The sequence below is a fragment of the Chanos chanos genome, chromosome 2 (assembly GCF_902362185.1).
Source record: "Chanos chanos chromosome 2, fChaCha1.1, whole genome shotgun sequence".
Classification (NCBI taxonomy): Eukaryota; Metazoa; Chordata; class Actinopteri; order Gonorynchiformes; family Chanidae; genus Chanos; species Chanos chanos.
This window is the reverse complement of record NC_044496.1, coordinates 37,761,018-37,776,963: the sequence shown is the minus strand read 5'-3', so window position 1 is coordinate 37,776,963 and position 15,946 is coordinate 37,761,018. Positions and strand designations below refer to the sequence as shown.

Genomic DNA, 15,946 nt, shown 5'->3' with positions numbered 1-15,946 from the left:
CTACCAGCTTAGCAAAAAGCTGCGATATCAGCAATGTGAAGGACCAAAAAAAAAAATTAAAATTAAAAAACACCCAAACAAACAAACAAAAAAGATCTTCACCCTGTTCAATAACTCAGTCCAGAGCATATGTCGAGACAATGGCCATGGGGGGGGGGGGGGGGGGGGGGGGGGCAGTCTAGCAGTTGTCATTACATTCCTTTACTTTCAAAGCAAACCATCCCTAAAAAGGTGCATGCTAGGCTCAAAGAGGACCACCTCAAGCCAGGTCTGGGAAGAACAAGAAACTAGAAGGAGAGCGAGAGAGAGAGATAAAGAGAAAATAACAGAGAATGAAATGAAGAAAAAATAACAATAAAACGATACACAGGAGTGAATGTCACTCAATTTGGCTCTCAGAAATAATTAGTAGCATCACTCTTAAAACCAAACATACCTAATATATAACTAAAGGGGCAAAAAGAGAGAGAGTGAAAACGAGAGAGAGAGAGAGAGACAGAGAACAGGATTAGACCAGGGCAAGACTGGCCAAGTGCATCCAGTCTCTTTAACACCAGACTCTTTCTTTGTGGCATGTGCAGATTTAGTGCCTTTTAAGGAACTCCTCCTGTAACTTGGCATAAGAAAATGATGCCATTAAGAAGTCTCTGAAGTTGTTCATGCCAACTGACTGTCACAGCTTTAAGAGGTTTTGTCTTGCAGTCCACTAAACGTGCCTCCTTGGCATAGTTTATTTGGCAGGGTTCACACTCCGACTTCTAAAGCGCTGTTCTTTCACCAGGGGGTGGGGGCAGGGCAGGGGGTCTTGGGATAACAAGAGGACATGGGGAGCTTTGAAGCCCTGCTTTGGGTCGAGCATCAAAAGTCCAATCCTCCTCTAGAGGGATGAACAGAGGCAGGGAAAGACACTCAATCTACACAGCAAATATACATCTTTTTTTTCTGAATATTTGTAAAGAATAAATATCTTTTTTTTTTTTTAAATTTAAAAATTATGCAAACACGTGCCACTCGTTCTTTGTTTTAACTTCCATGCATATGCATTATTTACAAATTGAAAAATACCAATTTGCTCTTTCTTCTTGTGATTTTTTGTTTTACTTCACCGACTTCTTCCTAACCCTTTTTTTTCTTCTTAAACAAGAACTTTTTGCCCCTTACAATCAACATTCACCTACTCAAATATGAATCTCACCATGTCTTGCAGACATGGCCCATACGGTTAAAGCTGTGTTAAGAACAAAGTTCATTTCCCACACAAAAAAAAGAAAATATAAAACAACATCAAACAGAAAAACAGCCACAAAAAAATGATATGGGGAGGGAAAAAAAAAAAAGGGAGTTATTTCAAAGGGAGTTATTACAAACACAAGACAAGAGAGGATGCTTTTGTTGGATTTCTGTCTTCTCACACTCCACACTGCTGCTAACAATACTGTTGTACAAGTAATATTTATTTATTTTTTTAATATTCTACCTTTTTTATTTTAAATATAATTTACTTTTTTTTAGTTTTTTTTTTTTTTTTTTCGTCAAACAGAAAGGAGGGAAAATGAGGCAATATTGGGCAGGAGGCCGGATGGGAGAGGAGACAGGGGGAGGCCCGTGCTGCTTGGTTTGAATTGCATCAGCGCTCTAGCTGGTTCAGTTACTCTCACAGAGTCTATGGAGCGGGGACGTAGCCTCAATCCTCGATGTACTCCCACAGATCTTTCTCATAGCCTTCGTGTACGTGCTGGAGCAGCACTCTCCGTCTGCTCTCACAGTATCTGAGGAGCAGAACACAGGAGTTAGAGCGTAACGGACAGGACTACCGCGTAAAAAGCCAAACCAGGATCGTGCTTAATCAAACAAGAGCGTTTTGAAAACACGTTGAGATGAGAGTCCAATGCTCCTGCCAAATGCAATTACTTTAAAACTTAGGCCAGAGCCTTTGGCAGAATAGTCTGGCAATGCCATCATAAATATTCATGTTATTAAAGAACAAGAATAATTCAAATAAAAACAGCAAAAGTGGGGTGAAATTTGCAATTCCACAAGTACTGTAAAGTCACAGGCTTGGCAGGGCATTTTCATATAATTAGTCCCGCTTGGAACAGTGTATCCTTTGCCAACAGACTGAATAAAATCATCATTTTTAAACCTCTGTTCTCATTCGGAATAACCCTCTAGGAGGTGGGTTTGCACTCTCACCTGTATTTATCCTGTACTTTCTGCTTGATGTCCTGCAGAGAATCCTGGGAGATGTCTCGCTCCAGATATCCAGACAGCACTTCAGTGGCATTCTCCAAATCTGCCTGGTTATTCTAAGAGGACACAAACAATTCTTTTTTTTTTTGTACATCAAAACTTTTTTACAAACCAAATAACAAAACTGACCCACACTGAGCACATCTCTCAGTAAAAACATATTCTCTCTGCTATATTTAGCTGGGAGTTTGACACGAAAAACAGAGACAATCTTTGCAGAGGCTCTAGTTTCTCATCTCCTCCCTGCTGAATGCATTTGCACACCATCTCACAGTCTATTACTCATCAAAATGAAAACACGCGTGAAATGAAACAACCTGTAAACATGGCTTTTAGAAGCAGATTACTCTGACTGTATGACAAAGTAAATTAATCCAGAGAGAATATGAAACATGCACTGTGTGGGCTATTATCCTCACAAACACAGCCAACGATATCCTGTTTATTTATAATGCACTTCATCAGGCAAAAAGGGCCAAGGCATTATTAAATATACAATATGAACAAGTGCTTTCTCAATGCTTCCATTCAGCATTGAGAACAGCTTTACATACTTTGCAAATGTAGTATATATGCATTCTGTTCCTGATATCATCTCTGAATGGATCCCCAATAGGAGGGGGTCCTGCAGTCTGTTTTACCTCAAAGATGATGGACTGGTTGTTCTTCTTGAGGTAGAAGGCGAAGACGTAGGTGAACATGAGCGTGGAGCGGCACTGACACAGCACGTCCACGGCCTTCTTCAGAAACTGCACCTCGATCCAGGACATGTTGTGCTGCTGCATCTCTTCCATCTTCTGTTTGACCTGAGCGTACAGCTTGTGCTCAAAGCGCAGGCTCTGCATGTGGTTCATGTAACGGTTACAGTAGAAAAGGTACCGCTGCAGGGCCGCCCGCGAACGCTGTGACAGGACGATGAAAAAACAAAACAAAACAAAAAAAAACAGTTAGGTTCAGCGCAGGAGAACAGGGTGTCACAAGTGTCTCACAGGAGCTTTACTTTCCTGTCTAAACTCACATCTAATTTTGGATGACTGATTAAAAAAAAAAGACCCTTTCACTACCCATTTTCTTGCATGTAAGGCAAGCATTTTGATTAAGTTGATTGAGTTTTCTTCTATGTACCACAAAGAAACTACAAGATGTGTTAAAGCCTGTCCAGTGAAATTTCAATAGTAATCCAATACATTCCAACATTCATACGTTCTGGATGACTTTGACCAAATCACTTGTGTTTTAAGGACTTGACGTATAATGATCTAGTCTTGCTCGAACAAACTGACATGTATCTAAGCTGAATTTAGTCCCAAGTAAATAAATCTTTGCAAAATTATCCTTAACACTTGCACTGCATACAATATATCATTCATTCATTTTCTAAGCCGCTTATCCTGCTTAGGGTCGCGGGGGGTGCTGGAGCCTATCCCAGCGCTCACTGGGCAAAAGGCAGGGAAACACCCTGGCTGAACAGTTCTAGTCATAACTGAAATGCTTAGGGATGGAACAGCGCCCCCTGGCCTGAAACAGCTGAAATTACCTCTTGTGCATCCCTGGCTGCCTTGGCATCATCTTCATTGTAACGATTGCAGTTGTACCTATGAAAAATAAACGTAAAAAAAAAAGTCATCTGCTGCCACAAGATGATCCATCTCTTGTGAGCATGCGATAATAACAGTGAGTGAGAAACAGTTCAAGCCAAAAACAACAAAAGCTCTTTAAGCGAGACTAAAATGTCAGCTTCAATGAGCTGATGGCTCATTTTCTCCTGAAAATAGCTTTATTCAACTTTTTCCTGTCTGAGCATATAAAAACGACATGACAAACACGGTTTTCTTTTTAATAAGACAGATCCATTGTGATAATGCTACAGCTTCCTCTTGTTTCATGGATTTTGAGCACTCAGCAAATTCCTCACAGAACAAAGCGCAGTTCTAAGACAGGTTGGGACTAGAGACCAAAAACCCACATTCACTTCTCTTGGACCAGTGCCCAGTCTTTCATCTGTCTATGACCGTATGTAAGGACAGATTCTGTTCCAGACTCACCAGGCAGAGCCGTGGGGCTCCCAGGGGCCCAGACAGACCCAGCAGAACTCAGCTTTGCAGTTCTGGTTCCGGCACACCATGTGGTTACAGCCACCATCTTTCTCGATGGTCACGTGACATTTTGGACATTCCTGAAATATGAGGAGGGTTACATCATCATAAGACCATGGAGATGAGGAAATGCTGCTTAGATACTGAAAGCTTGGTAAAAACACTGACCTTGGTATTCGCTGCAATCCAGTTCGATGTTTCACTATCGTCATCACACTTTTTGATCCATTTCCTTAGCCACTGCAAGACCAGATTATTTAAAAAAAAAAAAAAAAAATCAAACTTTGGCAAATGACTAAAAATTTCCCCTCCTTCAAATTACAACATAAACAAAAAGGATAAAATGAGAAAAAACACTGTATTGAAAGAGGGCAAAGGATAAGGCGTTTGTAATCCCTGTCAAAAGAAGCAGTGAGGATGAGAGGTAGGGGTTTTTTTTTGTTTGGTTTCTCTTTTGTTTTGTTGCTGACCACCCACACAATAACAAAAAAGTCTCTGGAGAGTCAGTCGGCTTGGCTGGCAGGAAGGTGGCAGACTGTTCCTGTGTTCTTCATTCAGACTAAAGAACAAGCTCTTCCAAACATAGACTTCACACTTCTTTCCATGACAAACACTGAATGAGTAGACTGGATGCAATGAACATTTAAAATGCCAAGGAACAGGTCTTTAAATGAGACCTGTGTGTTTGGATGCAAAATGTATGGAAGTGATTTTAGATGAGGAAATGATCTCCCAAACTATGCCATAGTTTTATGACTCCCATAGGGTTTGTGTGCCACAAGTCAAACAATTACAAATTTATTGAAATTCACTAAAACTCTTTAGTTTTTCTCTCAGGTTTGAACGTGAGAAAGCACAGGGTTGGTGTACTGGAGCTATTGTTTTAGCACATCCAAAACCAGTTAAGAGTTAGAGTGACTAAACAGATTTGTAAACCACTGAATCACTGCTTGGTTTGCATACAAGAACACTGTTTTGTTTTGCAGACAAAAATAACTTCATAATTTTGTTTTCATGCACAACTTCACACGCGCACTGTCATTAGTCATTCTGTTTCTACATATACAAATCCCTGTGTGTTCACTCTGACCCGTGATGCCTTTGGTGCTATGCTAGGACAATACTGAGAATGTAACCGGACGTACCTTACACTTTACTGGGTCATGCCAGTTTTCTCCACAGTTGAAGCTGCAGGGAGAATTGAAATTATGTTAGAACTGCATCATCCTGAGGCTGGCTTTTCACAGACGTAAATAAAGCTTTGAAAACTGCTCTGATAAGCCAGAGAACAAAGTAGTGCATCCTTTTAAAGGACAGCTCGATCAAAACGTGGGTAAACGAATGTGACACAGCATTCAAAAACCGCCAAGCATTTCCCATGCACCAATCTGTTTCTCACTAGCAACACTGTTTACACTGGCAAGAAAGAACAGAACTGCTTGAATCAAAGATAGACCAAATCAAACACGGTGCCAAGGTCAATGCTGACATTTAACTCATGATTGCCTTCACCAAATTACACAGATACATTCACACTGGCCTTGAATGGTTTTAATGATACAAAAAAATCAACCAGAGGAGTAGGACAAACAATAGTGCTCTGTCACACACGTTACTCGAGACATTTTTGGTCATTTCATCACGCTTGCAGGGCACAGCTATAATTAAACTGTTCCTGGGTTTTTTTTTGTTTTGTTTTTTTGCCAACTGCACTGTATCAGTAACTTCACTCTTCACAACATGCTTAACAGCGATACACAGACCCTTTTGACAAGGTTCCTGAAATACATGACTAGTAATATGCCACGGTTCACAACCCCATCAGATACCCACTGCAATACACATAACTGAGCACAGGTTTATAGGAAGCAGTAACGGACAGTGGGCCGTAATCTGTTAGCAAGTAGAAGGAGATTGCAGGTAATAGGTTTAGAACTGCAGCGTGCTCCAGTAGGAAGGATTAGACCTTTAACTATAAACAGGAAACTGTAATCAAAGGACGAGGTGTCCTGTGACTGTCTCCAGAAGAAGTCTCCACGGCGTCAGCCAGAAGATAACGGGGATGGCCCGAGGCTGCGTTGGCTGCCAGCAGCCGTGGGTCCCCTGAGGGAGGGCCTACCAAAGCACAGTCACCCCGTATCTGTTTTCTAGAGCACTAGAGGGAGAGAGAAGAGCTGGGCAGATGTCTCACCAGAACTGCCTGCCACACTTGCAGCGCACAGGCTTGGCATCGGGATACTGCACTTTGACAACATGATGGCAGTCCGGAGCTGGGCACCACTTTAACAGTCGATTGCACTACAGAGGAAACAGGAGAGAGGGGCCTTATGAGGGAACACAAATCAAACTGACCCTAAACATTTCTCAACTGTTTGTGAAGTGCAATATATAAACTGATTTTGAGATGTGCAAAGCTATTTGGAGAGAATATCACGATTTTAAATAAACATTTACTTGGCATGTTTGTTTTAAACTTTTTGTGTGTAAACAAAAGATGATAGACTGGTTGTTCTTTTTGAGGTAGAAGGCGAAGACATAAACAATTCTACCATGCCAAAAAGGAACAAAGCATTTTAGCAGCGACCATTTCAAAGACAACTACTATTTTATAATTTGTACTCAAATCAAAGCCTTACCTCTACAAAACTATTGGTAATTAAGTGTTGGTACTTCAGCTTGACCTTTGAATCTGTAATCAGTCGCCTAAAAAATTGAAACAAAGTTATATCTGTGTTCAGTGAAGGCTGCCAATATCATTAAAGACACTTGATGTTCCCAAATTTACACCACTAAATGAGAAAAAAATATCAGAATCTCACTTCTAATTTGTTTTGTTGAAAAACGCTTTGTAGAAATATCAACTGTGTGGCTTTATCATAGCTAAAAGCCCCAAATAAAGTGGGACATCCTGGTACAGACAATGTATTGACTCTGCAATATTCTGTTATAGTATGACTTCTTCTCCACAACTGAGAACAGTAGCTATGTCAAACTCATCTCTGCCGGGATTAGATTAGATAGAGACAGGTCACCATTAAGCAGGTAGTTAGATCAGTATGTAGGTTAAGACAATTACTGACATAAGGACAGATCAATATCACTGTTTACCATAAGGGGAAAAATTATTCTCATTTAGTCTTGTCTTGACACACACACATTGTAGCTATTTTTCCCACCATTATAGCTACATAAGGAGAGCAGTGGAACAGACTTCATCAGGAGAGATTTGCTGTAATCTTGTTAAACGTTTCCACAACTGAGAATGGTGGAAGGAGTCTTCCCACCTCCAGCTATGCCTGATGGCTGACTGGGGTGTCCTACTTCTCTCTGTGTGTAAACTATGTCAGCTCCGCTGAAACCAATAAAACGCTGCTGGTCACACCTCTGCATGACTGCTCCTCGTTTTCTCCACAGAGCAGCTGCTGGCTGCACAGAGCTCAAGAGGAGCCCTCACTACACGCTAGATAAGAGTTTACACTACACGGCTGTTTGAGCACAGAGCTGCTATTGTACAGGACACCTGATCCCAAGACATGTAATCTCTCTTCCCACTAAAACCCCAGTGCCAGCAAAATGCACTTACATGACAGTGTTGTCATCAACCAGAATATCACAGCTATGAGCAGGACAGGAAATGGTCTAGAGTCAAAGATAAAAGAAAAAAAATATTGTCAAAAACATTAAAAACACAGCAGCCAAAGTGTGCAGGTGGTTAAAGAAAGGTAACAATATTACAGAGGGAAAACCACATTATGATATCTCCTGAGTTCTAACACACTCAAAAAACATGACATCATTTCTAGCTGGGCATAGTTTGTAACCTGATCATTATCTCTGTTATGTCAACACGAAACACTAGCTTGTTAGACATCTTAATTCAAGATTCTTCTTTTTTTTTTTGCTCTACAAACCACAGACAATAGTGAACAACTCTCACAAAAAAAAAAAAAAAAAAAAAAAAAGCGGCGAATGACGCTGCATATTAGTTTGCCCTACAAAATGTTAGGTAGAATGGTACCACCCAGGATTACACTACTTGTGCTAATACAACAAACACATTTACAGCACAGACTTAAAACAGATCAGGCAATCTCCATTCTCTTCAGTCTAAGATTGGGACCAGGCATCAAAGTTATTTCAACATCCTCAACTACAAGGTAAAAACATCCAATCCAGAACCTCTTAAGATGTTTACATGTACACTCAATCAGTGGAGGCATAAATTCATATAACACAATGGTTAGAATAACTGCCTGCCAGCTGCCCAGACATGCTGTGTTTTGCATATAAGAGAATACAAAAGAGCGTGTGAATATAAGAGAGTATTTCAGTACCTGGCCCATTCCTTCCTCTATAATCTTGGTGGTTAAGTAGTCGCCCCAACACTGCATGCAGAACTTGTGTCCACACTCCAGGCCAGTGAAATACTACGGGGGGAAAAATATGATATACATTCATTACATTACCTTCCATGGCTTATGGACAGTCTTTATGGATGTCTGAGTCACTGTTATTACATTTTAACTGGGCGGTTCAGTTTTTCTAATGACTTGCTGATAAAAACTTTCTGAGCCTTTTAGGCACTGACCAGAACAATGTGAACACAGAACTAATTCAAATTATGTCTGCAGTGAAAAAAGAAAAAAAACAAAACAAAAAACAATAACATGGTTAGGTTTTCATCCAAACAGCTGACATATTACTCAGCAAGAGGAGATCATTCAGAGCCATGACACTCTAACGAACACCATTCATATTGCTCTGAACCATCAAAGAAAAACCCTACACAAAGAGACTTAAAACGCTTCGTCTGGGCGTGTATCATAGGAAAACAAAGATACCTTGTTCAGTCTCTCAGCTAATCAATATGGTTAAATACCAGTGTGTGTCTTCTTTCAAATGTCCTGAGGTCCTCTATTTTGAATAGGCTACCACTGTAACCGGAAATGTATGAGCCAGTCTTTCAGCATTTAGCAAACTTATTTAAACAGTGACACAATCTCACTTCTTTTGCACAGCTCTGGGTCAAATGAAAATGTTTTCTGTTTCGTCAAACATATGGATAACCTTTCCATCAGAGGCACGACCCTCAAAATCACTTCCTCTACTAAGGCTCATGTCTGCAAACAAACAAAAGAATAATGGTACCAAATTACTTCACACATAGCTGAAAAGGTGGCTAACAAGACAGAGAAATGGCCTGTTTTCTCTTTCACACATGCCCATTTCCTTCTACAGTTAATGCCATGTCAACCTCGAAGCCTGCAGATCAGCACGCAAATTCCCTTTAACAAAAATAAATAAATAAATAAAATCCATGTCAGTGACAGCGCATGGGTACAAATTCAGGCCTCTGCATGGGTCATATAACTGTCTGTGAAATGGCTAGGACCAAAAATGTACAAAATCATGCGAAAATCAAACATTCGGTCGTTTCTCTGACCGCTGACTCATGCTCAGGCTAACGACAGAGCAACACACAAGAGCATACGTCAGAAACTTAGCCGTATGTTTTCATATTCATCCTGTGAAATCTCCCACGCGACACAGCTGATCCAGCAGACATACATGCATATTCACTCTCCAACACATTCTTTGGATTCAGACGGCACGAGCCGCCTGTTCCTCTGTTGCTCTGCTGCTTTGTGTACAAATTTAGTAATCTCGTGAAGAGATTAGTGGTGAATGCAGCTAATTAGAAATCCTTCCCGATGGCCAAGGGACGGCTGTATGAAGCAGCTTACTGTGCTCTGCACACATATCCCAGCATGCAACTGCACGGAGCCATGTAGGAAACAAAGCCAAGCTGAACTGCTGAGAATTTCCCGTTTAGCCACCAAAGACTCTGGAGTGGACTGAGTCCAGACACTCCTTGCTTCTGCGTCTATTATGAAAAGCTAAGGCGGGTTTGGAAAGTCGGCCTGTATTCTCAACCATGATCAGTGCATGGTACAAAGTGCAGTGCGGGTTAGACAGAAAGTACGAAGAGCTACTTCATTTTGAAGGCACTGACCGAGTTAGGGTAGTTAAGATAGCAGATCTGACAATGCATGTCCTGCGCTGACGATCTTGTGTTCACCAGACGCGTCCGGGCCTTCTTGCTAGGGTTTATAACATGACACTCAGAGAACAGCTTGTCCAGGTTACCGTCAAAGTACCTGCAGAAATTTAACAAAATTAAATAAATCAATTTGGAAACAGCATATTGCTTGTAATTACAAATGATAAACAGGGAGGAAGGGAGACAGTGAGACATTTCCTATGACTGCTCAAACACAAACTGTTCGCTTCAAAAGAGCACAAAGGGTGGAAAAATAAACAAATAAATAAAAACTTGCCTCTCCATTAGCTTCTCTTTGTCCCAGTTGAAATGACTAAGGAGTATTCTTGTAATTGTGGCAGGATTCTAGGGGGGAAAACAAAAAAACCCAAAACAAAACATCAGTACCATTATCAGTTCATCAGTTCAACAAACATGCAAAACTGAAACAATTTGATTCTGTTTACCAGACTCAACAAAAGCATTATACTGAGATTTGTGTGAAGCCAAATGCAGATGATGTTCTGCTTGCTTAGAGCAGTACTACATTTTTCTCCTCCTAGAGCAGATTAGTAGGTATTTTCAGCATTCACCAACAGGAGCTCCTATCAGCACTGCCAAAAAAAAATCTTTGATGTCGACAGACTCTTCTCTTTGAACAAGGGTTTCATGAATACAATGAAACTAAACTGTCAGACCATACCCTCATTATGTAGAGAAAAGACTTCCCATTTTAACTGACAGCGAATAATCACAATGGCGAGCAGCCTGGATTTTATTTGTGACAAAATTAATGTGAGTGGTTAGGACAGTGTGCTCCTTTTTATCACGCACAGGGTGAAATGGAAATGCACAACCTCTCCTTTGACTGATTACTCAGTGTGTGTGTGATTCAACATCAGAGGTCATTCTCATTATCAGCTGATAAGCCAAAAGAAAATAAAAACCTGTTATCATGATGTCACTGGAGTTACCACTATGCTTGCATTTCATTACAAACAATTCAGAGCTCCATTTCTCCACACCCCATTTTTCATTTCTTGATTTTTTTCACAGTTACTTCCTCTTATATGTCAAGACACTTATTGGCATGATTCTCTTATCCAGGTTACTGATGTGACTTCTGAAAGCAATCATCAGATTCAAACTGATACAGAGTTTAACAATATCAATAATTAATCTCAGTCAATACCTCTGCACTTGGTCTAAATTCCTGTCCATCTCTCCAGAGGGGGGCTCCTATAGAAAGAAGTCTACGATAAAGTACAATCCCTCTGTTCCTTTCTAAATTATTGGGTTCAGACTGCCCCCACCCCCCTTTCCAAAAAAGAGACCCAATTTTCCCAAGACGTTTTTAACGAAATTTTCACTAGAAGTTTATGGCCCTCCTCTCTTTTGTAGTGCTTGGGGGACATACCGCATAAAAGACAGAGCAATGAACTACATACTATTAATAGATCAGCACCAAAGCCATGTGTCATGTCAGAGTCTCCGGTGTCCCTGCCCAGTGCCAACAGGATGAAAATCAAATGGTTTCCAAAATACAGAATACCCATACACATCTGACACAGCAGGCCTATATGCATGGTGATTTAATTGGATACCTATGGACAGCAAGGTAAAGTCAGTGCATGAGACGTTTATTAAATATTAGCAGTGATAATACAGTAGCATATCAGTTTGTGCTCCTGACATTATCAACTAATTTCAATCCTAGAGAATAAAGGGGCCATTTAGTTTGTTCTACCCAGCATTTATACAGAAACTTCAACTTGGACTTGAATCAAATGTGTTGCTGAGCTGAAACAAAAACTTGCTGTTACCACGTTAATCAGAGCTCAGAGATATTCCTATGGATAATGTCTGACAAACTGGAACAGAAAACAATACATGAAAAATCGTGGCCTAATTAGCCACTGCTTCTTTACTTTTCTTCTTTTCCTTGAGACCCAACCTACCATAGCACTACCATGTGTTTCAACTCAGCAAAGACTTAAAGATTAAATGAACAGTGGAAAAAGTGAGTTACTGCTTGGTTAGACCAAATACCTGTAGTAGTGTGGGCCAGCAAGACTAAAGCCGAGAAACCGTACAACTCAATGATAGGGAATATTTTGCTGATTTCTACCAAAACTGTTTTGTACCAGTACAGACCTAATGTAATGTCTTTATTAGCTGAAGTAGAGCATGCACGCTAGCACTAGTGCTGCCACAAATACTATGATATAAATGATGTAAGCCAAGCAAGAAACTGTTCTGTTGAACACTGCACATGAAAGGAAAATATAGTTCAACAATTCTATCCCTACTTTCAACACAACTTTCAAACAGACTTCATGTAAAATTTCATTGTTTGGTCGATCGTTTGGTTGGTGTACGCTGGTGATAAATATGGACCTGTGAAAGACACCACCCCTCTAAAACTTCTGCAATATCCATGTCAATCTAAACTATTGCCTTCCCTATTCGAGATATGAATTCTGAACCAAAACTGGTATACCGTATCTACACGTATCAGTTCACAGAGAAGAAACGTGGACTTGCCGAGCAAATTAAACGATTTTAAATGTAGTAAAAGAGTGCTAAACGAGTACAAATGCACGCCACAGAAATATATGTAAGGGTTCAGCATTGAGGTATCCTCTTAAAATGACTAAATGGCTAGCTCTGGAGTCATGACTAGCGAAAAAAGCCAACTTAAGTGTAACGCTGAAATGATACTTTAGGTGCCAACTTCGATTAGGTGCATCATGTCGTCACATAAATCAACTGGTCAAATGTCATATGAATTCATCGCCAGAAATCTTTCGGTACTGCCTTAACTTTACGGTACAGGTTACTAAGCTGATTTCCGCCTTACAAGAGGTTAGCTTTTCACAGTAGGTAAATTTGACGAAGCTAACAGAACTCCATATTTGGTATTGGTGAAAAGCCATCGAAACCATGAGATAATTTCCTCGGGGTTAAATTACCAAACCAGTCATACACTAATTTACAAGATACACACGCAGGAACAAGATAATCGATACAACTTTGAATATTTAATATTAGTTCGGTAGTTAATTTGCGGAATATTTGCAGCTAGACATGTATGAGGCCATCGTTGAAACTGACAGGACTGGTTTAAGGATTGTTGCTAAGACACCTTACTGATACCATACTATCTGGCCAGTTAACTACATTTAATTCACACAGAAGTAAAGCCCGAACGTTATCGATGTATGTTAGCGACATTAGTTTGAATTGTGTGTGTGCATACTGAAACAGAATTTGAACGCATAATTTCAAATAATTTATCAGACAAAAACAGCCATGATGAGGAGACATTCCGCCATGTTGTTGACAGGCCTGAGCAGATAACTTAGCCAGCTAATGTTAACTTGTCCAGGTGTAGCTACATATCCTTCCCTACCATAGCTAAGTTCACTTGCTGTGACATTAGTTTAGAAAGCTAAGTCGACGGTGACAAGTACTATCCAAAATGTCGCCGAGCAACAGTTTAATAAGCTACCAAAGCTAAGACCAAGCTAACGTTAGTTATCCTAATACGTAAACGAGATCTAACCTAGCTGTTTGGTAACTATCCAACAGGACATTAACGTTAGCTTGTTAGCTGCAAAAGTTACCGACTATCTAAAGTCAACCTAGTTCGATGACTCAAACACAATTTGTGTCACTCTTAACAAAACCTTTATTTAAATTCATTTTTAAGTAATCAGACATTTACCGCTGATATCTATTTACGGCTTGATGGAATTATGCACTATCATAGTGTCAATAGATTAGCTTGGAGGCTAAAGATAGCTAGCCTGCAAGCTAGCTACCTGTACTGAACACTGATGATCCAATTAAGTACCTAAAACAGGACATTTCTTTCAAAATAAACATTTTTATAATAACATATACACCAGTACTAGGAACCCGACCAGGCTGTGCCTTCCATTTGCAGTTGTCATAAGAACAAATTTCAAAATTAATACAAAGTAATAAATTAGTCGCCTAATAACTTCGAGATAGATTCAAATACTTGAATTGCCCCCCAAATACTTTACCTGGATGACCTCATTGACCTCCCTGATACACTCCACCATGTGCTGGAGGATCTGTTCGGCAGTAAGTACTTCAAAACGGTAGTCCTCTTCATCTTGACCAGGCCCGAGGCCGCTACCCCCCGTTTCCCCACACTCATCTCTTTCACCACCGGCCACAACGGGATCAACCAGCTCCACCTCTCCGAGCTCCAGGGTGTCGTCCTCGGCTTCCTCTTCTCCGCTATCTTCGCTGCATTCCTCCTCCTCGTCTTCGAACTCATAATTATAACCCTCGTCCGAGTCCATTACTTTGTTAAATTATGTGTTCTGATAAACAAAGTTATACACGTTTGACTGATATTTAGGTAAGGGTGAATCAAAACCAGCCAGGGGAAATCCTTCTTTAGCCTTAGCTCTCCGTATCTTCAGCTGCAGAGAAAATAACAACAGAAGCGTCGCTGCTCTCGAGCCAACAAAGAGACACAGCGTCACGAACTGACGTCGCGTTACGTCGCACGCATGAGAAAAAAAATCGTCCTAAAATTGTTTTACTTTTTTGGGACAAAATCAATTGGAAATCATTTGAATAAATCGATTGTTTGAGTTCTGTTTATATGTACTATGGAAAGCGTAATATACAGACTACCGCAAAAGTGAGGCAAAAATGTATGTAATAATTCAATAAAACAATACATTCGTCAATGAGTAATAGAGACTATAAAAGACAAAAGCAAAAAAGTGCTATTTTAGGCATTTAAAATATTTATGTCATACATGTTTTGTTGTTGTTGTTGTTATCGTCGTCGTTTCCACCTTAACCCCTTATGTTTTGTGTTGAATCCTGTCAATTTTGAGTTGACACCTCTATAATTTGGCTATCTTGCCGTGACTGCTTAGTTAGGCCTTGAAGTGCAATGCGCAGTTCCAACACTGCGGCCCTTTCCCAAAATTTGAAATAGCATAACAAGTGCACTAAACGCGCACCGGGTGGATCAAGTAAACTGAAAGATACACTCTGTAAAGAGTGCTCAATTCCTAGTCATACTGACATCTGTTCAAAGAGAAAAGGATTTCTCCCCTTGCATTTAAGCTGATTTAAGAAACTGCCTCTGCATGGTTATCTGGGAAAAGCTGCACTAAACCAATTCTTAATGTTATTCATCAAAACGTTGTTGTAAGAAGTGCTTGAGATCAGTGTCACTGTGAGGCGCTCTTGTAGTTCATCAGGTTTCATGTTCAGTGTAACACAACGACACCAATATTATATAATACTGTAATAATAATAATCCCTCGGTTCATGAATGTGTTCCATTGTTTTACAATATTGTTTTACAATGTTTTTATTGTTTTACATTTATATATCAATGCGCGTCCGTGCGAGCAAACAGCTTTACATCTCATCTTCAAGATCGTAACGTAAGATGCCTCGTCCCGTGTCCTATTGGTGGTATGATGTATTTTCTGTGTCTCTCTCTCCTTTCCGTTCTTTCTTTCTTTCTTTCTTTCTTTCTTTCTTTCTTCCTTTTTTG

The 15,946-nt window shown here is 40.1% G+C and overlaps 1 protein-coding gene across 1 annotated transcript; it reads right to left on the bottom strand.

Annotated features, from left to right (window-relative positions):
* Positions 1 to 1,525: 1,525 nt before the first annotated feature.
* arih1 (ariadne ubiquitin-conjugating enzyme E2 binding protein homolog 1 (Drosophila)) lies at positions 1,526 to 14,839 on the bottom strand. The gene is made up of 14 exons (XM_030764801.1): positions 14,439 to 14,839; positions 10,685 to 10,752; positions 10,360 to 10,504; positions 8,681 to 8,773; positions 7,930 to 7,985; positions 6,983 to 7,049; positions 6,538 to 6,644; positions 5,492 to 5,534; positions 4,515 to 4,586; positions 4,296 to 4,426; positions 3,788 to 3,845; positions 2,892 to 3,152; positions 2,194 to 2,306; positions 1,526 to 1,769 (listed from the first exon to the last, which is right to left on the bottom strand). The coding sequence occupies exons 1-14, from the start codon at positions 14,721 to 14,723 to the stop codon at positions 1,685 to 1,687; spliced, it is 1,584 nt and encodes a 527-aa protein (XP_030620661.1). The 5' UTR covers positions 14,724 to 14,839; the 3' UTR covers positions 1,526 to 1,684.
* Between the last annotated feature and the right edge of the window lie 1,107 nt (positions 14,840 to 15,946).

What these genes read in the sequence shown, in the direction of transcription:
- arih1 (XM_030764801.1), bottom strand. Translation starts at nt 14,723, where the DNA reads ATGGACTCGGACGAGGGTTATAATTATGAGTTCGAAGACGAGGAGGAG. An exon ending in ATCTTAACTACCCTAACTCG is followed by an intron (nt 8,774 to 10,359) that starts GTCAGTGCCTTC and finishes TTCCCCCCGTAG; the next exon opens with TATTTCACTGGCCTGGAGTG. An exon ending in GAGCCCCACGGCTCTGCCTG is followed by an intron (nt 3,846 to 4,295) that starts GTGAGTCTGGAA and finishes TATTTTTCATAG; the next exon opens with GTACAACTGCAATCGTTACA.